This window comes from Xiphophorus maculatus, chromosome 23 (genome assembly GCF_002775205.1).
Source record: "Xiphophorus maculatus strain JP 163 A chromosome 23, X_maculatus-5.0-male, whole genome shotgun sequence".
Lineage (NCBI taxonomy): Eukaryota > Metazoa > Chordata > Actinopteri > Cyprinodontiformes > Poeciliidae > Xiphophorus > Xiphophorus maculatus.
The window spans coordinates 24,826,513-24,849,562 of record NC_036465.1 but is presented as its reverse complement, the minus strand read 5'-3'; the positions used below and the strand labels follow the sequence as shown (position 1 = coordinate 24,849,562).

The 23,050-nt window shown below is 42.3% G+C and overlaps 2 protein-coding genes across 2 annotated transcripts; both read left to right on the top strand.

Moving 5' to 3' along the window:
• The first annotated feature begins 2,711 nt into the window (after positions 1-2,711).
• Positions 2,712-13,003, top strand: LOC102222801 (sodium/hydrogen exchanger 2-like). The gene is made up of 13 exons (XM_005809834.2): positions 2,712-3,196; positions 4,498-4,720; positions 4,889-5,129; positions 5,202-5,452; positions 6,421-6,638; positions 6,712-6,908; positions 6,996-7,085; positions 8,603-8,673; positions 8,823-8,957; positions 9,485-9,581; positions 9,669-9,788; positions 10,278-10,341; positions 12,095-13,003. The coding sequence occupies exons 1-13, from the start codon at positions 2,959-2,961 to the stop codon at positions 12,280-12,282; spliced, it is 2,133 nt and encodes a 710-aa protein (XP_005809891.1). The 5' UTR covers positions 2,712-2,958; the 3' UTR covers positions 12,283-13,003.
• A 105-nt stretch (positions 13,004-13,108) lies between these two features.
• LOC102223059 (transmembrane protein 182-like) lies at positions 13,109-21,125 on the top strand. The gene is made up of 5 exons (XM_023328229.1): positions 13,109-13,396; positions 16,201-16,324; positions 16,472-16,570; positions 18,451-18,588; positions 18,874-21,125. Exons 1-5 carry the CDS (start codon positions 13,226-13,228, stop codon positions 19,092-19,094), a joined length of 753 nt encoding a protein of 250 aa, XP_023183997.1. The 5' UTR covers positions 13,109-13,225; the 3' UTR covers positions 19,095-21,125.
• The last annotated feature ends 1,925 nt before the right edge of the window (positions 21,126-23,050 follow it).

The window sequence follows — 23,050 nt, the reverse complement described above, 5'->3', positions numbered from 1 at the left end:
AGGAACCAGTGAAAAACTCAATTTCCAGAAGTTAAAGGGACAGTGTTCTGTAAAATCTACTTTTTTGAGCTTGGCATCATGTTAAAGTGCTCCTTCAGACTAGCCACCAGCAATTAGCAAGCACCAGCTGAGCTCATTATGGGAGCTACTTCTCAGAGCAACGCTGGTGAAAACTTCATTAAAGGGTCAATAGAGGAGCCATGTTGTGACGACTTCCTGAAGGCGGAGTTTCAGAAAGAGCAGGAACTTCTTAAAGAGACAGAGGCCCAATTTAAGTTAAGTTTCTTTTAAATCATGTTTGATATAAATAGTATTTTTTATATTATAACAACTGAATTTGCCATAGTTACTTGATTGTGTTATAAAATGTCACTATTAAAAGCTGGCAGAGACGAATTTGACAGTATCGACACAGGGAGATTCAAAAAGGATGCAAAAAAGAGGTTGAAAACTAATTAAAACCAGTAAAAAACTAGTTCTAAATAATAAAGCAATCAAATAGCTCCTTTTAAATCCACTTCAGTGTGTTTTCTCTGTATGGTGTGATGCAACATAAGTGCCAAGCGGCTTTTTGGGGACCTCATGTTCTCTTCCTGCTCATCAGAAACATTCAAATCTGAACCGCCAACAGCTCCAATCAGCTGGTTTGAAATTGTAAATGTAAAGCACTTCTCAGACTCATGAAATCAAACTAAATCTCTCCGAAGCCTTGAACGGTGCATGATTAGCGTGAGCTACAGAAAAATGGTGGGTTGTGTTCACTGAAACCTGGCGGGCTCCACTTCCACCCAGCCTGCCTGAATCAAAGCTAACCTGCAGAGGACTGTGAGGCACGCCGCACATCCAGGAGAGCAATTATACCAAGACTTACCACGGATTCGACTGCTGCTTAAGTTAGATTTGTAACCCGCGAAGCCGAAAATCCTCACAGCCAGGTTCTCTGCAGTCAAGGAGATGGTGATCCATTAGCATGCAGCAACACTGTTAAAGCCTGAGGCACTCTACTCCACTGCACTCAGAGATGGAAAACAGAGATTCGACAAGGTTTCGCCAGTAATTAGCGGATTAGACGTGTCTAATCGTGCAACGTCTCTCTAGAGATTGTGGCAGGTAAATCAGTGAGATAATGCCCAGAAGAGGGAGGGAGGGAGGAGGGAGGGAATCAAGCAAGAGTAAAACTAGTTTTAAAGAACAGTGAGAACACGAGGAACCAGTTTGAATTTAGTATAAACTCACTTGGTTGCCGTTTTCATATAATTGTGCTCGCAGGAATGTTTTCAAGTAGCTACACCAAATCAAAGACAATTCAGTCGTCAATATTCCCTTCATTTCTCCATCATTCCATCAACGGAACCATGTTTCCGGCTGAAGCACGCTTAGAAAGAAAGCTAACTAATTAGAAATAATCTACAAACAAGTAAAACTAGTTTTTAAAGTAATTTAGCTACCTGTCACCCACAGACTTGAAGGTATTCAAGGTCTTCACACGTTTGCACATTTTGGTGATTTATATCACAAACCGTAGTGTAATGTATTGGCTGTTTAAGTCATAAAACAAGTGGGGACAAAATATTTATAAGTTAATTATATACAGTAGAATAGAATAGAATAGAATAGAATAGAATAGAATAGAATAGAATAGAATAGAATAGAATAGAATAGAATAGAATAGAAGAGTCCTTGGGGGAAATTACAGCAGCAGAGTATCAAAATAAACCCCAATAGAAAATATCTAGAAAACAATATGAACAACTGAATACTGATAAAGTATCTACAGATAAAATTAAACCGAAAGATTTATTTTCTTCTTTGTTTATCTTTATTTGAGCATGTGTATTGCTGTAGTGATGGGAGAAACCAGGTGTAGGCATTTATGGTGTTGATAATATACCATATATAATCCTTCTTGTCTCATCATGATAAGAATCCGGATTTAACACGACAACAAATCCAATTCATGATGTTTGAAAACGCCTGAAGGTGTCTGTAGTGTCAGCATAGTTACTTTTACTATACTGTGTACGTCGATAAATGTGATTAAATTCAAAATTAGGATTAAATGCAGTAACTGTGCCCAGTTTAGTGAAAGGAATCAGGCTTTTCTATGTAACTGGAGAAGAAACTGGAGAAAACATCTTCAAATATTGATTATTATTTGTGTTTCTGGGGGGCTATGGGTGCTGTGATATGCTGTTGTAGTCACACAGTGGCTTAGAAAAGACAGAAAAGAAGTTCTAAGTACTTTCTTATAACACTTTTATTGTTATCCCAATAAATACCACAAAATACTGTGCTAGCATTTTATGTTCATTGTAAATAAAAACCCTGAATGCTCTTCTCTCCGCTCCACAATTATGTACCACTTTTTGTAAATTACAGTTAAAAAATATGCAACATTCCATCTCACTGTCCAGCTTTTAAATAAATGTTCCTTTTCAAAAAATAAATAAATATCAAGGGGCGTATCACGACGGAAATCGTAATTCTTCACTTGCTGGGTCTCAGCACCTTGACACAAAAACTCCGACTGCTGGGTAGAACATGTTTAAAATTAAAATAATAAAATCAAATCAAATAATTCTTTCTACATAAGACGTCACCATCCCTGTTTGAGGAAACTCCAGTGTTTGGGTTTTGGCTTCCTTTGGGAGAGAACGTCTCTGCTCTCTGAATCATTTGCTGTTGTAACTTCTAATCAACAGGCCGTGACTGCAGAGGACACATTTCAAACTGCGCTGATGGGACAGAAACAAAACAGAGAGCGTTTGCAGCAGCAGCACCTGCGCTCTGAGCCGTTGGACCGAACGTCGCTGCCAGCTCAGGGATTCCTGTGCACATTAGCGTCTGCGTGGCTTCAACAGTTTTGGTGAAAGTACACGAGCTGCTGGCCCGCCCTCCGTCCCTCTGACCCCCGTCCTATTCTCTGCCTCTCTCCTGTTGTCCCAGCATGGCTGCAGGATGGCTGCGCTTTGGCCTCTCCCTCTGCTGCTCTCCCAGCGTCTCTGGGCCTGTTTGGCCCTGACCCTCCCGGAGGAGCCTCACGACGGGCCCCTGTCGGCGGGCTTCGACGCCGGCCGCGTCGGCCCATCTGTGGATCTGCCCGGTGCTCTGAGGGTGTTCAGCTTGGACTACCACCACGTGCAGGCTCCCTTTGAGATTGTGCTGTGGATAATGCTGGCCTCACTGGCCAAGCTGGGTAAGGCCGACAGCAGCGCCTCTCTGACAGAGCGTTGAAAACTGGGTGGGGGGGGGAGAAAAACTTGCTCAAATTCAGGGCGAGAAATGTGAAATGTCAGGAATACTATCAAATGTCCATAAGATGGCAGATTTGGATGTAAAGTGCCAAATCACAACAAATGTCATCTCCAGTCGTTTCAATTCATCTGTACATACACTCCAACTGATCCTAGTTAAACAACAAAACATTTAAAACACACATAGAAACAACAATTTGACATTATTTTCGTAAATATTGGGCATTAGATCAAGAGTGCCTTTAAAGGACTTTGAACTGCCTTGTTGCTGAAATGTGCTAAACAAATAAACTTGATTGATTTATTGATTAATCATCAGAACACTGTATAACTGAAAAATGTCAGCAATTTGGCCAAATCAGCCAAATTACTGAAATTCTGTTAAAATTTCAAAACATTTGTCAAGGACTACAGTAAAATCAGGCAAGCATCTCTCCAGGTTTCAGATAAATGAGAAAAGGAGCAGTCCAGTGTTTACGGTGGAAGGCTGTAGATGTAGCCAAATGCAGAATCTATAGACCTATAGCACAGACTGCTGAGAAAGCATGTTTGGAACCTGACAGATTTCCTCCGTTTATGGATTTTATCCCCTAAATGTTACATCAAAATTTTAATGCCAGATGGAAATAACCGAAGTACAAATAAGAAGGAGAAAGCTATCCAAACCCACCGCATCTGAAATGAAAAATTTTAAATTACCTCCCGAACGTATTGATTGGTTTTTGAGCAAGAAAAGCCTGTTTCAGGTCACAATCTTATTTTACTAGTCCACTCAAAACCATTCATTTAGGTGGTTTCTTTGTTACTTTCAGCCATTTAGAGGCAGACTTTCTGTTGATTTTTGGATCATTATTTTGTTGACTGATAAAAGTACCAAATTATTCTCCTTCGCGATAATCTGGTGGAGTAGACTTACCAGACTATCGCTGACCTTCCTTCTTTTTTCTGACTGTGTCCCCTGGTTTCCCTAGATAGAAAAAAATGTCAATTAATTTGAATAATAAACTGAGTTGATAACTAGGAGTCAGTTTATCCCAACCTTTTAGTACAAAAACCTGTCACATAAGACATGGTGACTTGATAGCCCAAATCAGTCAAAATGTGGTTTAACAAATTCTCTGAGTAAATCAAACTTTTTAAACTTCATATTTTGAAACAGTTTTATTCTTATTTGGTAATATAGAAAGTCAGAGTAATCTGCTGACCCCATTTGAGTTTCCCCCTCTTGGTGTCGTCCTCTCAGGTTTCCACTGGTCCGGTCGAGTCCCAGCTGTTGTCCCAGAAAGTTGCGTCCTCATCATGGTGGGCCTGCTTGTGGGAGGGGTGATCTACGGGGTCCGCCACTCTGCTCCCCCTACTCTGAGTGCCGACGCGTTCTTCCTCTTCCTGCTCCCGCCCATCGTTCTAGATGCAGGTTACTTCCTGCCTGGGAGGCTGTTCTTTGAAAACCTTGGTACCATCCTCTGGTTCGTACCTCGACTGCTTAGTTTTCTTATAAGAAAAGAAAACTAAAACAAATCTGCTTGTGATTAGATTTGAATAAAATTGTTAATATGTTACCCAAGATGTAACTTGCGAAGTTGCAAAAGCCACGAACAGGAGAGAAGAAGACCTTCTTGTTGCTCCACCTGCAGGTATGCGGTGCTGGGAACCCTATGGAACGTGCTGGGCATTGGCCTGTCTCTGTACGGCGTTTGCCTGCTGGTTCCAGACTCTCTGGGAGACATCTCTCTACTCCACTGCCTGCTGTTTGGCTCGTTGATCGCTGCCGTCGATCCCGTGGCCGTGCTCTCCGTCTTCCAAGAGATGCACGTCAATGAACAGCTGCACATCTTGGTGTTTGGAGAGTCGCTGCTCAACGACGCTGTCACAGTGGTCAGTGGTGTTTGCAGAGATGGTTTTTTTCTATGTGAAGAACCTACTGAAGTGCACTTCTCCACCTCTTAGGTGCTCTACAAGCTCTTTGAGTCCTTTCTGCGGCTGCCTTCGGTGACTGGATTGGATGTACTGGTGGGAGGTTTGAGGCTGATAGTGGTGGGTTTGGGAGGCTTCTTTGTGGGACTGTTCTTTGGCTTGGTGGCAGCTCTCACCTCACGGTTCACCTCCAGAGCCCAGGTCATCGCTCCCCTCTTTGTCTTCCTGTATTCCTACCTGTCCTACCTGACTTCAGAAATGCTTCACTTCTCAGGAATCATGGCGTGAGTATTGATGTCCGTCATCCCAACCCTTTATAAAGGCTACTGTAATGCACTAGCAAGGACCACACCATGATGCGAATTTAAGGATTCTTTTTTTTTTAAAGACGGGACGTTGGCTGAAGGAAGGGATGGATGGGTTGAATGAATTGGATGAGTGATGAGTCATCTGTAGGGAGACAGGAATGGAGACTCAGTGTGGGGCACAGTCTTCAGAAACTATTCTCTCCTGAGCCTGTTAAGGACCCTCAAGATGGAACCTGAAACAGAGAGAGGCTAGGAGGCAATCTGCAGGACGGGATGAAGTTGAAGGCAAGGGACAAGGTGATGAAAGAAGGGATGAAGGCATGGAGCAAGGGATGAGGTGTTGGATCAATGGATGAAGGATAGAGCAAGGGCTGAAGATAGAGGAAGGGCTGAAGGATAGAGCAAGGGCTGAAGATAGAGGAAGGGGTGAAGGATGGAGGAAAGGATGAAGTATAGAGGAAGGGATGGAGGATGGAGGAAGGGATGAAGGAAAGAGGAAGGGATGAAGGACAGAGGAAGTGATGAAGGATAGAGGAAGGGATGAAGGATGGAGGAAGGGATAAAAGATGGAGGAAGGGATGAAGGATGGAGGAAGGGCTGAAGGATGGAGGAAGGGATGAAGGATAGAGGAAGGGATGAAGGATGGAGGAAGGGATGAAAGATGGAGGAAGGGATGAAGGATGGAGGAAGGGATGAAGGATAGAGCAAGGGATGAAAAATGGAGGAAGGGATAAAAAGATGGAGGTATGAGGGGATAATGAGGGGGCCCTCACTCACTCAGGTAGGGTGAGTGAGGGTGGGTGTTGAAAGAGCATTATGGCCGTGGAGTGCCAGGTGAATTGAGTTATAGACAAGTGATCTGAGGGTTGGTGGAGGTTTGGTCCTGCTCCTGAACCTACCTTATTAACTTCATTAATCAGTATTGTTTCTCCCCAATCCTGCAGCATTGTGACCTGTGCTGTGACCATGAAACAGTACGTGGAGGCTAACGTGTCAGAGCGCAGCAACACCAACATCCAGTACTTCCTGAAGATGTGGAGTAGCGTGAGTGAGACCTTGATCTTTGTCTTCCTCGGTGTGTCCACCATACAAGACATACACATGTGGAGCTGGCCCTTTGTCTGCTCCACCCTGCTGCTCTGCCTCGTCTGGAGGGCCACAGGTATTTCTTACATACGAAATTACTTCAGACTTTAAAGAACGTCTCTTGCTCAAACATCATCCCTATGTGTAAGGCGTTCTCTTGCTCACCGCTGTGGTGAACAAGCTTCGGAGGAACGCCGTGACCTTTAGAGACCAGTTCATCATCGCCTACGGTGGCCTCAGAGGAGCAATCTGCTTTTCTCTGGTCTTCCTCATTGATGACTTCCCAAAGAAGAGGCTCTTCATCACAACCACCATCGTGGTCATTCTCTTTACCGTCTTTGTGCAGGTGAGGAATAAATGTAGTGTGCATCACAACAGCTCAATCAACAGAAGGGGTGATTTTAGATTTTTACCCACCCTGCTTGGTTATTAGGGGATGACCATCAAGCCTCTGGTGGAGCTGCTGGACGTGAAGAGGAAGAAGAGAGCTCTGCCTACTGTCAGCGAGGAGATCCACAGCAGGGTGAGACTTCATAACATCTAGCTCAGCTGCCTTAGCTGCAGTTTCCATCTGCAGATAGCCATTTTCACACCTTACACAGATTCTCAGATGCACAACACATGAATGTACTTTGACCTAATCCACTCCACTGCAGCTCTGGCTGTTAAAGGTTATTGCAACAACCGGCGGAGAACCTTCTCCTTAACTCAAATCTTTAACAGGTTTCCTTTCAGTACTGTCCCTTACTTGGCTTCTTCCACCTTCACATCAGTTGTGATCAGTTTCCTGTATCAGCTGACGTAAGGCATCCTCACAGCATGATGCTGCCATCTCCTTGTTTTATCATGGAACATTTTGTTCAGGGTTGTGATGCAGTAATAAGTTTCTACCACAATTAATATTTTACACGTCTGCCAAAAACTTCAATTTTGGCTTCTTATCAATGCTTTTCTTCCATAACGGCGATATTTGTTTAACATATGAGTGATAGCAGCCCTGTCAACAGATTGTCCCACTGGAGCTATAGATCTCTGTGGCTCTTCCAGAGTTACCATGGGTCATCTGACTGTGTCTCTGGATAATGCTGCCCTTTCTTTGCCTTTAACAGGTATCAGTTCTTTGAGGGTTTGGATGAGGGGCATTGGGGTCGGACAACCCTAACCCAGTTTACTTTCAAGACGAAGCTAAAAGCTTCACTTTTTGATAATGCTCACAGTTAGAGACGTTCACCCCGAGCTATCATTGTGGTTATGTTGCCATATATTTGGGATGCAGGACACACTGAGCCCTTTTTATTATTGTGCTACTATTTCCTACTACTCTAAAATTATGGATCATCTGTACTTTTTGCTGCCAATAACTTCATTTCTTTTACTTTTCTCTTTTCATGGAAGCCACAACTGCTTCATGTTCTGTTTGACGACATGTCCCCTGTCCTTTTGTGTTTAACCCTGACTTTCTCCTACCTAAGCTTAATGAGAGTATAGTTGCCACCATCTACAGTACATGTTCTCTGATTTTCATCTCATAGATTTTACTACTCAGAGCTTCTTGTTTAGCTATTTTTCCTCTTGTAGCGGTTGCTATCAGTAACTCCATGACACTACCTATCCTTTAACAGAAAGTACTAATCAACCCGTTTGTGTTTTGTGTGTCTCTACTCTATCCTCTGAGACAGATTTTGCTGGATGTTTGTTCCTGGTAAAACGGAGTCGTTCATTCTATCCCATATTGCTCAGCCAAGAGGAAGGATTTCTGCATAGTCAGTGTCTCTGTGAAATTGATTTGGCACCCTTAGACATAGATATAATATAAAATTAGGGTTTTTTTTGTCCTAAAAGGTACTTTAAGATTGCCTTTGTTTTGAATAAGTACAATATAATTCAAATGAAGTTCATTAAACCAACCAAATTGCATGTCAACTGACAAGGAAACCATGTTTAGTCCCATGTTAAGACAACTGTGTGAAAGGTTGAGCAAAGGCAGATTTTAATAATAAGTGTGATGTATGGAAATGAAGATATAACATCTGCTTTTAGCTCTTAGACCATCTGCTCTCAGGAATAGAAGATGTGGTTGGCTACTGGGGGCAACATTACTGGAGAGACTGGTTAGTTTATCTCATTCCCCCCCCCCCCCCTTTTTTTATTCTGGAAAGTTGGTGTTTTTTCTGATCATGTGACGCAAAACAGCCACTAGGTGGCAGCAAATAATTCATAACGTGGAACTTTTTCCATCTGTGGTTTGTGTTTGTGTGAGGTTTGAGCAGTTCAACAAGAGGTACCTTCGACGTTTCCTTATCGGCGAGCATCACCAGGCTCGCTCCAGCATCCTGAGAGTCTACCAGGAGCTGGAGAGGAGGGAGCAGCAGGGGGGCGAGGAGGCACCGCCGCCGTAAGAGGACAGAACCGCAGAACCCACCCAATATTCCTACGGGAGTTCAGAAAGTTGATCTATTAAGGATTCCTGGTGTAAACCAAGATTTAGAAAAAAAAAAAAACTGATCCAAGCCTTTTCTTTAAACTGACCCGGTCTGACACTGTGGACCTTAAGGACACATTTGAGCTGCCAACATCTGAACGTTTAACATACAACTTTTCTGGTTTTTAAGTATTTTATTGAAGAGGTTTAAATTTTACCCACGTGAGGCAAATTTACAATTACTACGGTATTCGTGGCCATCGTTGGTGTTATCATCTAATAGAAACCAAACATCCCCATTCTCACATAAAACCTCAATCATGCCTGAAAGAAAACACTTTCTGCGACAGACTGGCGACCCGTCCGGGGTAGAACCCCGCCTGTCGCCCGAAACGTTAGCTGGAGATAGGCACCAGCACCCCTCCTGGTTGTTAGACAATGGATGAATGAATGGATGGATGGAGAAAACACTTTATGAACGTTCACACCTTTCCTTTCAGAGTGGACCTGCGCCCTGGCGGCCGTCCCCTCTTGCCGGAGGAAATGGACAGCATCAGGCGTATTCTGTCCAGAAACCTGCAAAACTTTAACAAGAAGGTAGATTACAAACCCTCCTCTGAGGTTCCTCCCTGCGTCCAGCCACTGGAGGGAATAAACGTGACAGTATGTGAAATCTGACCGCAGCAGACTCCAGCCTACAGTAGACACACCTTGCACCAAGATGGCTCAGCGAAGACGGCCCTGCACAGACATCAGAGCCTTCCAGAGAGACACCCCTGTAGCAGAAGCACACTCTGCCCACAGGTAACTGGAAAAAAAACACATCCAGAGAGAAGCTATTTCAGTTTCAGAGTGCTTTATATATCTGTTTATGTGCAGAAATGAAATTTAAACACGATTCAATTAGACCGTCAATGCAAGCTGATTTAGTTCAAAAGAATTTGTGGTGGCAATTTATTTAGAAATTAGGAGAATTTGAAGATCAATCAGTCCCGTCTATGTGTACAGCCCATTTCAGCAAGTAACTAACATTACGTTTTGACAAACGCCATCATCAAAATCATCAATGCACGTCGAATATGTTGGTCAATAATCCATTTATTATGGCTCAAGAGCAAATCTTAAAAAGGTTTTAGTCTTTATTTAAAGGAATTCTGCGTTTCAGATGTTTTCTGGAAGTTTAGTCCAGATTTCTGGTGCTTTCCAGCTGAATGCTGCTTCTGCACGTTTGGTTCTGGTTCCAGGGATGTAAGCTACATCTTTACTTCCTTTCTCTGTTATTTCCAATGTCAGCGAGCGCAAGGAGAGTTCTCCAAGTCTTACAGAGGGAGAGCACGACTCAGCAGATCTCACACAGGTAAGGAAGAACGCTGACGACGTAACGGTCACAAAAAGATGCTTAATGCGTCAGAAAGTGTCGATCCTCCTTCTATTTCTATCTGAAATGTTGCACAGGACGCCAGCAGATTGTCACACAATGTGGGTTTTCTTCAGAGTGATTATAAATAAACATATAATTATGAGTTTCAGCTAAAGTACATATTTTTTGTAGCCTTTAACTAACTTTTTTTTTTTTTTTCATAAATCTGGCTGAATATTTGACCACTCCACTTAGTTCATTCAAGTTGGCTAGTTTTTTTGGAACTGGTCAGGTTTTCATCAGTCCTGGGAGGCTTTGTTAAAGCCATTCAGAAAGCTTCTTGTAAGTTTGGGAAGTTTTCATCAAATGATCTTTACTCAACAGCTAATTGCTCAGAAAGACCAGGAAATATCAATGAATCACCAAGGTTGAAGCTTGTAACCTGAGAGCTTCTGGAAGACCAGCCACTATGTCCGCAGCAGACTAGACTTTTTTTGTCCTCCGTCATTTTGACCGACAGTATTTAAAACAATCGGTCATGCATTATTTGTATCCATTCTCACTCCCAACTCGTCATATATTCACTCATCGGACGGCCCGATGCGTAGGTCACGTAAAACGTGACCTACCCAAATCGTCGACATGTGCAGCACACTGCGCATGTTACGGTCTAATTAACTTCTGCATCGTCATTTATTTCCTCAAGAAAAACTTCCGGCTCCTCTGTTTAGACTATAAATGGATTAACACAACGTTGCATTCTCTTGTGTTTTCTCTGGTCTATATGTACTGGAGACTGGAATTAAACGCGCCATTTCTACCAAAGATTTGGAACGCGCTGGTGAACCCGACGCTCCAAAGCGTCCGGTCCATAACTCTTCAACAGGCTGTCAGCTGCTGTTCAGAAAGACACATTTAGTTCAGTGTCCATGAGATGATTTTCAAAAAGGATTTTTTTTTTTTATTGATTGATTTTAGTTGCCTCTGCGATGAACTCTTTGCGTAAAGTCTACCCCATGCGCACCAGTCAAGGGTGTTAATTGTAACCTGTCAAAATGACCGACGGGCTTCAAATTTTCCCGTCGTTTAAAAAAAATAAACGGTCAAATACGGAAAATATTCCGTCAACGCAACCTCTGGTCCACAGCGAGGCAAATTCAACACCGACATGGACTGGAAGAGAGCTGACCTAGAAAGAATTTCATGCTCCAGAATCGACACCTTCCAGCTGTGCTGAAGTGAACAGTGGTCCACATCAACAAGCCGGACGCCTTGGGAGAGACGTGCTAAGGTCCAGAGAGACAAAGACTGAGATACTCTGTGGCAAAGTGGATTTAAATCATCCAGCTGGCATTTCATAAGTTCAGAATCTGGTATGGAAATCTAAAACACCTGGACTAGACTAACTTGTGCTGGATTATTTAGGACATTTTTATTTTTATCAGGCGACTGAGATGAGCACGGAAATTTGCTCTGAGTCATACGATACTGATTTCAGGGTCTTGAAAAGACAGCGTGGATTTGTTAAAACAAAACATTAGATGATGGCAGGGAGAAGGAAAACGGGCTTTTTGAAGGGTTTGAATCATTGGACATGGTTACGCGTGAAAGAGAACCGCACCTGCTGAAAACGTAACAAATGTTGATTCAATTTTGATCCAGTCTGGGTTAGTTGAAACTCCTCCAGCTGTCCCAATGTCTGCTCAGCTGTCCTTGTGAAAAATAACTGTGATTTCTCTCTGTCTTGCAGTGTGCTCAGCAAGCCCGAGACGGTCCGACCCCCCCGACTCTGTAGGCCCGGCTGCTCTGAATCCGACTCAGCCATCGGATCCCGAACCTGCTGCGGAGGAGCAGCAATCTCCGCTGCACAGGGCGCCGGTAGAGAGAGCAACAAAGAAACAACTCAGCTTTGTTCTGGAAAGGGAGACGCGTCAATAAAGGGAGAGAGTGGCTGCGTTTCCATCACAAACATACGCAGAACTTGGCCGTTGTCCGAAAACAAAACCAAAAAACACACGTTAAATGAGAATGTGCTTCCATTAAATAAGAAAGCCAATGAAAATCGCAGGTGAATGCGTTTGTTCACGCAATAAGTGGTTAAAAAGCATGCCTCCACATGATCCCCCAACCACTTCCTGTCGCCTTCTCCTTCGTCTTTTCCACTAGTTGTAACGTCCGGTTGTTGCTCATGATTCCTGAGATGCAAAAATAATGTTCCCATTGCTGTTTTGCGAAATACGCTATTTTCAATACACATGAAAACCTACCAACTTTTTTATTGAAAAATGATCTCCCCTCCCCCCAAATTGGCAGGTTTCCAATAAGCACATTTATGTTTGAAATGTCCAATTGCAAAATGATGTGGTCGATGGAAACGCAGCCACTGAGGAAGAAGAAGGAGCGTTAATAAAGAATCGGTCGTAGCGGTAGCTGCTACGTCAAGCTGCTGTGAACAGTTTATGGACACATTCCACACAAAGCTCTTGAAATGAAAGAAATGGTTGTATCTTCTTGAGTGTCGTAAGCAAACAATAAAGCTCTACTCATACTTGACGGCATCAGGTGGAGCTTTCAGGCTCATTCCCACCTTCAGTCTCATGTATTTCCAACGCCTCTTCGTCATAAACACTATTTCTCTGTCCACATTCCCCTCGCCCACAGACCCTTCTCTTCGCACACTCGCTGGTAATCTGACGAGGACAGACATTACTACGTCCCAAAATAACTCGTGTCTCCCCCTCCCTCCCATTCACCCTCCTCTCGCTGGAACAGCCTGACAGGACTTCTTAGGGGCCGGGACAGAGGATTTAGTTTAGGTGGACACTGATGAGGACCTGAGGACCTCAGGCTCCGGGACAAGGGACAAAGAAGGTTTAGGAACATGAAAATAGGAGCTGCAGCTTTGGCCGGGGGAACTTTTGGGGTGGTGGGTGCCCTGTGTTTCCTCGTGGCCTTCAGTACAGACTACTGGTTGGTAGCCGTAGAAGATTGTAACTCAGATGAGCCCACCAAACCCCACCCAACACGGGGCAAAGACGCTAACAGGACAAAGGTAGGCCACCTTCTTTCTGCCACGCCTAGTTCAAGATCTCTGTCACAAAAGAACGACACGGCCCGCTTTCATGGCGATGGATTACATGACGACCACCAAATGACTACTACGGAAGCTAGTCAGATGTTTTGTAAACAGTGGCGCGCTAGACACGTCTGTTAGGATATTTAAAGACACAGCGATGCTATGTAGCGCTGCGCGTCCATAAATATGGAGGCGCAGGACTCCAATCCCCAGAGCAGGTGGTGTTGAGTCGTCTCGACGTGTCTGAAAAAACAAACGTTTGGAGGTTGAGTTGCAATTTTTATGGGATAGAACAACTCAGTGTTTTGCATTACTATGACTGCAAAGTGAACAACGAACAGCAACACATTTTTTAAAATTTTTGATAAATAAAATCTGGAAAGTATGGCAAACACTTACACTTCAGGCCCCTGCACTCTCAAAACTCTGGTAAAACTGACGCTCCGCATCGCCCTGAAGTCACGGTCCCTACCATGAAGCAGCGGCAGCATCGGGAAGCTGATCGGGTCAACGGGAGGAAGGGAAGAACAGCGCAGTGATGTGAGAGACATGAAACATGTTAGAGGCTGGAAAATACTTGAAACTGAGGCCCGACATTAAAAATGTAGCAGGAACTACAATGGGCTGGGTTGCCATGGCCTAGACAAAGTCCAACTGAGAAACTTCGAAACTCATGTTAGCAGGCTCTTTGCAAAGGCAATATATATATATATATATATATATATATGTATATATATATATATATATATATATATATATATATATATATATATATATATATATATATATATATATATATATATATATATATATATATATATATATACATATATATATATATATATATATATATATACACTGAAGTTTTGTGGTTGTAGCCTAAAATGCTGTTTGTGAAAACAGACGGCATGAATACTCATCTGTCTGAAGGGCAGAAGAGTCACAATGTCAATTTTATATTTATATTACAGTTGAAATGATTAACCAGATTAATTGTGTTGAATCGATTATTGAAATAATTGTCAACCAATTTAGTAATCGATTAATCATCATCTCAAGTATTCAGACGCTGAAACATGCAATTTGCTGGAAGGCCAAAAACACTCAGTAAGAAAAGTGCAGCAATGAAGCCAGAACTGATTAAAACATACAAACATTTTGCATTGAAGACGAAGAAAAAAGAACATCTTTATTTTTAAGTGGTTCCACACAGAACTCCTCAAATGACTCCTTAGATTTCCGATAAAAATCAAATCAGTTCTTAAGCAGCTTTTGCTGTCCAGTTATTAATAAGTTAACTCAAAGTATAACATATTATCCCTACACTGTATTGATTAGGTCGAGCAGAAACGGCTGGGCTTTTCACACGTCCATGTTAGACGTATTTTTTATTTGCTGATGCGTCTTTGCTACAACATGCTACGTTATTGCATTTTACGCAATAAAATTGTTTTGTGTGTGTGTGTGTGTGTGTGTGTGTGTTTAAAAGGGAATTGAGTTGTTTATTTGCATCTAACAAAAATATATTTTTTAAAAACTTCAATAAAAAATGTGCCGATTTCTTTTTTATCCGATTAACGCTGGGTTACAGCAAACATTCTTTTGGGACGTTGTCTGTGGTTTTTCAGCTGAATTAGGATTATTTTTGCACAGCTGAATCCAAAAATGACATCCATTTGTCTCAATCAGGTCCGATTTTTATTCCAATTTGATTTATAGAAATCCAATCTTCTGACTAAAATGATGGTATTTTTATGACGTTATCACGTCGTTTCTGTTGATATTTCTCATCCAACAAAGGTTTTAGGAGAAAGCTTTTTTTTTTCTAACAGAGTGTATTAATTAAATGTTACAAATGTGAATTTTTTGTAAATTGAACAATAAACACTGATAAGAAAATTGAACATTACGTCTCTGTCGCTCTTCAGTCCGGATTGAATCTCTCTTCCTGCTCTTCTGTCATTGATCCAGATTCTCAGGAAAAACCGACTCATATGTGAGAACAAGTGACGCATTTTGACGCTCATGTTGCTCCATAGTTCAGAAAGTTGAAGTGACTGAGCAAAAACCAATGTCATTTTTGATTTATCTCGTCAAAATGACCCCAAAACAGCTGAAAACCCCCAGACAGTGTTTTTGGCTGTTGACCAGCGCAATCGATTAATCGTCAGAATAATCGATATCGACTGATATGTTATTGCCGGAGAAAGTGAATGCAGTTACGAATCCCTCAAGGAATTCAATTTAAATGCGATGCCGTCCTTCTCTCCGCGCAGCAGATCACACTTTACAAAAATCAAAAGCCAATCCACAGCTGATTTCATGGCTATCAAATCTCCTTAGTAAAAACCATGAAAGTACTCCTTTAATCTTACAGTTTATTCTTCCATGCAGCACATGTGGGGAAAAAAGAAAGAAAAGAAAATCCACAAAGCTCATTGAGACGGACATATTTATGAAAGCTAATCCCCCTGTGAACTCAGCACGGCGACAAAGTCTTTCATTTTCAGTAAAGGACGATGATTGAAGTTGTCGTGTTACGCAGCACCACCAGCCACGCTCCCGTCAAGCGAGTGGAGAGTTTTCACTCGTTTATGAGTTTCCTCCAGGACGCCTCAGAGCAGCGGGCCGTAATCAGGACCAGGTTTGATGCCGCGAGACACCGAGCGACGCGGAGCTGCTCTCCTAGACGTCCGTTTGACAAAAGCTGACAAAAGAAAAGACAAAGAAATACATTTAAGTGTCTGTTTCTGTGATGTCTGTCCCCGTTTCTCTCTCAGATCCAGGCACGTGAAGCCGCCGCTGTTGCTCCTTCGTGGGTCACTCTGCACCACGAGGGGTTTTTCAGGCGCTGTGTGTTTCTAGTGGAGCCCTCGACGCCGGCGCTCCTGGCCACATTCATCAGTATGTTGAGATTGATTTTCCACTAAAATATATTGAACTTTGTTTGTTTTTTGTTAATTGGGGGTTGTGATGACATGCCCCCACGACAGCCGAGTGAAGAGAAACTTGTTGACTCTTTGCCATTTGCTTCGCCTGTTCAAACTGCAGCAAACCCGCCGGGGGCTAAGGTGTGTTTCCGTGGTTACCTCTTCCCGCTGCCAGTCACACTCGGAGACGTTCTTGGGACAGTTTATGATGCTACTGCAGGTAACAAGAAAATAAAAACATAACTGGACCCCAAACTTAGCCCTCTGTACCCTAGACATTTTTTCTTGGAGATTTGAATTCGAAGTATATCAGGACCTAGAGGATGCATTTGAACGGTTCTGGCGTCAAAATAAAGCTTCCACTCCGGAGAATACTCTGGAGATCGCTAAAAAAAATCTACATTATCGAGTGAGAGCAAATACATATGTAGTGCAAAATGTAAAATAAAAAATTAATAAAAGTATTCTAATAGGATACATTTTGTGATGTGGATTATCCGTGAACGTATGCAGTTGCAATCCAGAACCTCTTGCAATCCACAGTACAGACTCTGGACATTTACTGGACATTTACATCCCCCCCAAAAATGATGCTAATAAATTTTAGAAAGGTATTGGTTGATAAAAGTCCATGCAGACATTCCTAATGTGCCATTCTGGCACCTTGTGTGCAATTATAAAATACTCTGTCTTTTATTTTTATACTTCTCTCCCCCTCCACTTATATCTTGCTATAAATATTCACTTAAAAACAAAGGTTTTTGCAACAATACAAAAGTCAAAGTTCTGTAAAAAAGAACTCTCCTGTTTGTCCTCCACTCTGGTCATAAAAACCTTATCTTATCTTATCTTATCTTATCTTATCTTATCTTATCTTATCTTATCTTATCCCTTGAAGGTGTGTACTTCTTCTGAATCATTCTTCAAATCATCCTACCTCCAGGATGTAGGATGATTTGGCACAAGATTTTCTCTACCAGGCTGGTAGAGAAAATTTTTTATTTCCACTCAGACATTTCACCAGCCACAGTTTTTTTTCTTCTTTCGATTACAAACCCCACCAGTACAAGCAAATTATAGAAAATGTATGATTTATTCTTGACTCTATGAAAACCAATTTACTGACAATAAGTTCACCATACAGATGTACAGAATAATAAAACATAAAGCTTGGACAACAGGGTTGCAGTGCAATAAGTTAATTTGAAGTAATTACTAACGTCAAACTTTAACTACACAATCCTAACATTCTTACAATCACATGTTGAACATTTCCACATTTTGGCAACAACTCTCCCTGATAGGATTTATTAAATGTGTCTATTCATTTTTAAATTATTTTAAAATTGTATCAATAGCTGTCTGGGTGTGGCGAGTGCAATTGAACAAAAAAAAGAGAACTTTCTCACACTTCATGATTTTTCAGCAATAGAAGCAGGTTAGCTTGCAGGGCTGCAACTAACGATTGTTTCTAGTAAGTGATTATTCTATCGATTACTTTTGATGATTTATCTGATATTTTGTAATTAATCTGATCAAAACTGGCACATTCTCAAGATGTCTTGCTATACCAGATGATCCTATTTTATAAATACATTAAAAGATGCACATAAACCAATAAATCAATTCATTCTTAAACAAGAAAAAAATTACTTAACATGCAAAAACTTAGCATTCCTTTTGTGAATGCTTGATCATTTGTAGCAAAGGATTCATCTGCACCTAAAACAAAAAAAACCAACACTTTTAACATCCACATGTGAAAAGCTCAGCCATTTCTGCTTGACTTAAACTCAATACAAGGTAGAGCTGATCTATTGGATTATTATTATTTTTTGATTAGCCAACTAATAATTGGATAGCAAAAGGTGCTTACTTCTTTCAGAACTTTAACAAAATTCGAGGCAGGTGATTATTTCAAGAATCGATTCGTGCAGATTCATCCGATTAATCATTTCAGCCCAAATAACTTTTTCTTTCTTTTTTTTTTACAAATTAAATCCAAATCTGGAGTCTGTTTGATAATCTAACGCGAGACAAACAGAGTGAATCTTTAAGAGAGGAAGCTCGTTTTTAAAGTCCTTGTGTTTCTGCTCGCAGTGTTCCGAGGGTTCTGGACCGTCCTGATCGCAGTCGGGCTGCTCTCCGCTCTGACCGGAGGCCTGCTGCTGGTCTGCGGCGTTCCCTTCATCAGCAGCAAACTGTACCGGCTGGGCGGGGCGCTCCTCATCACTGCGGGTAAAACACAGACAGCCGTGACGCGTGCGCATGTGTCCGACGTGTTCGACGCATTACGGCTTCGCCTGCGGTCAGCTGTTCATTTGAGTCACGTGACATAAAAAAAAAAAAAGAAAGAGAAAAGAAACATACCCAAACACCAAGAGCAGCAGATGTCTCTCTGCTTTTGTCGTCTCCATGACAACAGCAGGCGGCAAACACCGCTGCGCGTTCCTGCGCAGTCGCTGACGGCGACGATTGTCTCCGTTTCTGTCTCTCTCTGTCTCCTCCTCCCGCTCTCTGCAGCCGGCCTGCTCCTGCTCTTGCTGCTGCTCTTCGTGCTCTGGATGGAGGCGGTGGACGTGAGCAGCTACGTCCTGCAGGAGGCGAGGGGAGAGTGTCCGGGCGCCGAGGTCTCCGTACACTACGGCCTCTCCTTCATGGCGGCCGCCGCCGGCGTTCCCCTGGAGGTCCTGTCCGGGCTGCTCTTCCTGCTGGCGGGCCGCACGCTGCGCGCCGGCAGATGAGCCGAGCGAGCGGCCGGCCGGCCGGAGAGACGAGAACGGGCACACTTTATCGTGGAACATGCAGTGCCATGCAAAAGTTTTCACACTTTTTCACTTTTTCCCCCCACATTACAGCCACAAACTTCCATGTATGTCATTTGGGATTTGGGAACTACTTTTTGACTTAGCTGTGATTTCGGACCTTCACCTTCTTCAAATGAAATGAAATTGGCGTTAAACATTTTGTCATTTATTAATGAGTGCTTCCAGAGAGGTCATCAAAGGTCAACGAGTCCCCCGCGTTTACAGAATCAAGACAGTTTGGTGTCAGTCAGCTGTACTGCAACATTTCTTTAGAAATATAGCACAATGAATTTTATCAGTTTTGTTTGATAATTTATTTTTATTTGCTTTATTTAACCGGGTAAAACCACTGAGATCCAAATTTCATTTTCAACAGAGACCTGGGCAGAAATCTGCAACACACAACAACCTGGTCACACCAAAGTAAAGCAAATGAAAACATGCGCACGAGTTTAAAACGGATTGCAAAACAGGATAAAAGCAACGACTCTGATAGATTGAATCACGTTTTTAATGTGTGTGTGTGTGTGTGTGTGCGTGCGTGTGTGTGTGCGTGTGTGTGTGTGCGTGTGTGTTTAAAGCAGGTTGATCTCTGGTGACCTCCGGAAACCTTTTGTTTTGAAAACTTTTAAGGATTTAAAATGTCACAAATGAAATTTTTGCTGCACAAATGCAGCACAGCTGGTTGGCTCCATATTCAATTTTATGATCTCTGGAAACATTTCTAAATATTGTTAAAATCATAGCAACCCAAACCAGTTCTGTTTATTTTGAAGAAGGTGATTCTGGGGTCAACGTTTCTCAGGTAGTGGAAAGGAGATACGGTTCTATATATGTTAATGTTTTACAAATAAGTGTCAGTCTGTGTTACTCCTCAACTAAATCCACTATAACGACTTTCATCCGGAAGTCACTTAATTTGTAATAAGTGTGTGTAAGTTAAATCTCAGTAGAAATGTTATATGTGGTGCGATATCATCTGTTTTGTAATCATTGTCATTTTTTTGTGTGTTTTCTTGTTCATATTTTTTTTTTCTGTCAGAGTAACAAAACAGAAAACAATGAAGGAAAATGCAGCTTACGTTTTAGTTGCTCGAGTTATCAGGAAGTCTTTGCTGTCACAGATGTAGTGAAATCTTGTTCTTAAAGGGACAGTTCGGGATTTTCAAAGTGTGGATGGGTTGACAAGCAGTTAGTTTCCTACCTGCAGTGGAAAACTCTCTTGGTGCTTTATTTAATACACATACAGTTCGGTTTCCTGAAAGGCTCAAGCTAAGGGGTGAAAACCTCGGGGTGTTTCTCCTCTCCAATCTCAATAGAGTCACAGTGATTCATGCAAACATCATTTTAAAAACAAAAACCTTTTAAACTGCTGCCATGTTTGCATTATGCAGATATGAAGACGATGGTAGACCTCAGGGACTGGGCTTCGACACCCTGGCGTAGAGCTCTTTCACTTAGATGCGTTTTTTAGGTTCTTGCTTTAGTTTTTCTTGGCTCCTTTGATCTTCTTGGTTAGCTTTCTCCTTATAAACTGGGTAAAGTTTATTTATGTTTTAAGCCTATTTTTTTGTCAATAAAATCAATCTTTGACCTCAACATCATCGTTCAAGGTGCTTTTTTTGTCTACGACAAATTGATGGTATTCGACTTTACCGACAGAAAAGAGGGTGTTACAGAAAACCAGCTTGGCAGCTGCAAGAAAACCCACCAAGCACTGATCTGAGGATGCAGAGTGACAGCAAGACAGACGGAAAACAAATGAAGGAAGAGAAATCCCAGGGAAACTACTCACTGGGACTGTCATAAACTGTATTTAATATTACGCGGTAGATCGTCAGCAGTGGTTCCTGTTTGCTCTGCACGTCTATGAGACACTGGGAACGAACGATAATCCAGATCAAACCAGAGGTGAGGCAAAATGCCAGCTGCTTTTTAAAAGACACATTTACTGGGCTACAGTAAAATAATTTCAAGGCGGCAAAATGCCGGCAATACAATCCTTCCTCTTGGTGTTTGTACAAAAGCAACCAACAGACTTTATTATGACACTAAGCTCAAACGTCTTCTTGGCAACATGAAGACGTTTGGCCTCCTTCCAACACCCTAATCTTCAACTTCCTGCACAGATTTTCTATCAGATTAACAGTCAGGGTCACGCTAAAAATATTAACAGTGTTTTTCCAGTCAGAAGAAGCATGTTGGTAAAATGAAAACATCAAAACTCCTAAAACTGCAGAGGGTATGAATAATCTGCCATATTTATTCATTTATTTACTACTTTATTTGAGGCTTTTAGCATTTATCTCTACAGCTTCCACAAAACCAGAGGTCCATTTTGCTTCGGGAATAAAAATGGTTTTCAGGGAACGATCACAACAGATATTTTCTGTTGAGATGATCTAAAATTACGCCACAAACAAGTATCTGTCCATTCACTGCCCCTGACCAGCCAGTAGAGGGCGCTCCCGCTCTCTGCATGGCTTTGCTCGGTGAGGCGAACACGCGGAAAGGGAAGAGGAAGAGATCACAGAGCCTAGACGGGTTTTCTGTTCGCTCACTGTGGCTTTTAAAACTAGTCACGGCTGATGAACTCTCTCCTCTGTCGTCCTGAGCGGCAGAAACACGTAAAACTTCCTTCGTTTGAGGAAGACGGGATCCTGCGTCTGAAGTGGGAGCAATTATGGTAACGCAGTGGCGTGAACAGACGTTTTACAGGTGGGGGCATAAAAAAAAAAAAAAAAAAAGGCTGCACATTACATTAAAAGGAAAAAAAAATTCAGAAGGGCACTTTGTCCACCTGTCTGATTAACATTAAAAACAAACATAAAAAAACCAATTGTTTTATTTAAAAAAAAAAATTATGTCTATATAAGTAGCTTGTGTTTTAATGCTTTTTCCTTCAGGTTGGGGTTTGAAGTTCCCTCCTCTGCGTTTCTGTCAGACAGCAAAGCCGCAGGATGTGGACTCACTGTGCAGGGAAAGTTAACCCTGCGTGGGCCCTGTGGCCCTCCGGAGCACCTGGACTGAATACTGGTGGGCTCTAATCCAGTCAAAGGGGGGGGACACACTCGGCGAGAGGACTTTCTTCTCATTCTCCGACCCCCTAACTCCACTAGTGAGCCGATTACCTGCTCTGTGTGCGTGCGCGTGTTTGAGTTCCAGTCTGTCAGACCCCGTGTGAGTGTGTGTGAGTGTGTGTGTGTTTGCGTGCTGAGGCCAGACGGACACAGTTTCTTGCAGATAAAAGCCTTTTCTCCTGTCAAAAATGACTGCCCTGATAAGAGCTGATATGGGAGAAAAGCAAGCCTTATGGCATCACTCTTGCTTTTTTTTGTTTCTTTTGTAAACCCCAAATCCCCAGGAACACACCCACCCTTCTTACCAAACACACACACCCACACACACACAGAAAGACAGAGAGAGAGAGAGAGAGAGAGCTAATCTCTGTTGGGGGTTATAGTTGAGGTGGAGAAGGAGCAGGTGGAGGGATAAAGAAGAGTCGCTGTGTGGGTTTCTTCTTGCATTATTGTACACACACACACACACATATATATATATATATATATATATATATATATATATATATATATAAAGAAGCAGTGTAGTCACATTGAACACATTCCTTCCTTTCACACACACACTCTGGCAAACCCACACAGTTCACGCAGACAGATTATGTCTGAGACAGTCAGCGCTCCTGCCTTCAATTAACCTCACAAAGACAGGATCACTTACACGCTCATGATGCTGATAGCAGGAGGGAGACACTGAGGACCGTGTGTGTGGGTGTGTGTGGGTGTGTGTGGATGTGGTTGCAGCCTTTACAACACGGCAACGACTGATAAAACAGCGAACTTACTAGAGAAGGACATCGTGTCATATCATCTGTC

What these genes read in the sequence shown, in the direction of transcription:
- LOC102222801 (XM_005809834.2), top strand. Translation starts at nt 2,959, where the DNA reads ATGGCTGCGCTTTGGCCTCTCCCTCTGCTGCTCTCCCAGCGTCTCTGG. An exon ending in GCGAGGAGATCCACAGCAGG is followed by an intron (nt 7,086 to 8,602) that starts GTGAGACTTCAT and finishes ATCTGCTTTTAG; the next exon opens with CTCTTAGACCATCTGCTCTC. An exon ending in GGCGAGGAGGCACCGCCGCC is followed by an intron (nt 8,958 to 9,484) that starts GTAAGAGGACAG and finishes CTTTCCTTTCAG; the next exon opens with AGTGGACCTGCGCCCTGGCG.
- LOC102223059 (XM_023328229.1), top strand. Translation starts at nt 13,226, where the DNA reads ATGAAAATAGGAGCTGCAGCTTTGGCCGGGGGAACTTTTGGGGTGGTG. An exon ending in GCTCCTGGCCACATTCATCA is followed by an intron (nt 16,325 to 16,471) that starts GTATGTTGAGAT and finishes TTCAAACTGCAG; the next exon opens with CAAACCCGCCGGGGGCTAAG. An exon ending in AGTTTATGATGCTACTGCAG is followed by an intron (nt 16,571 to 18,450) that starts GTAACAAGAAAA and finishes TTCTGCTCGCAG; the next exon opens with TGTTCCGAGGGTTCTGGACC.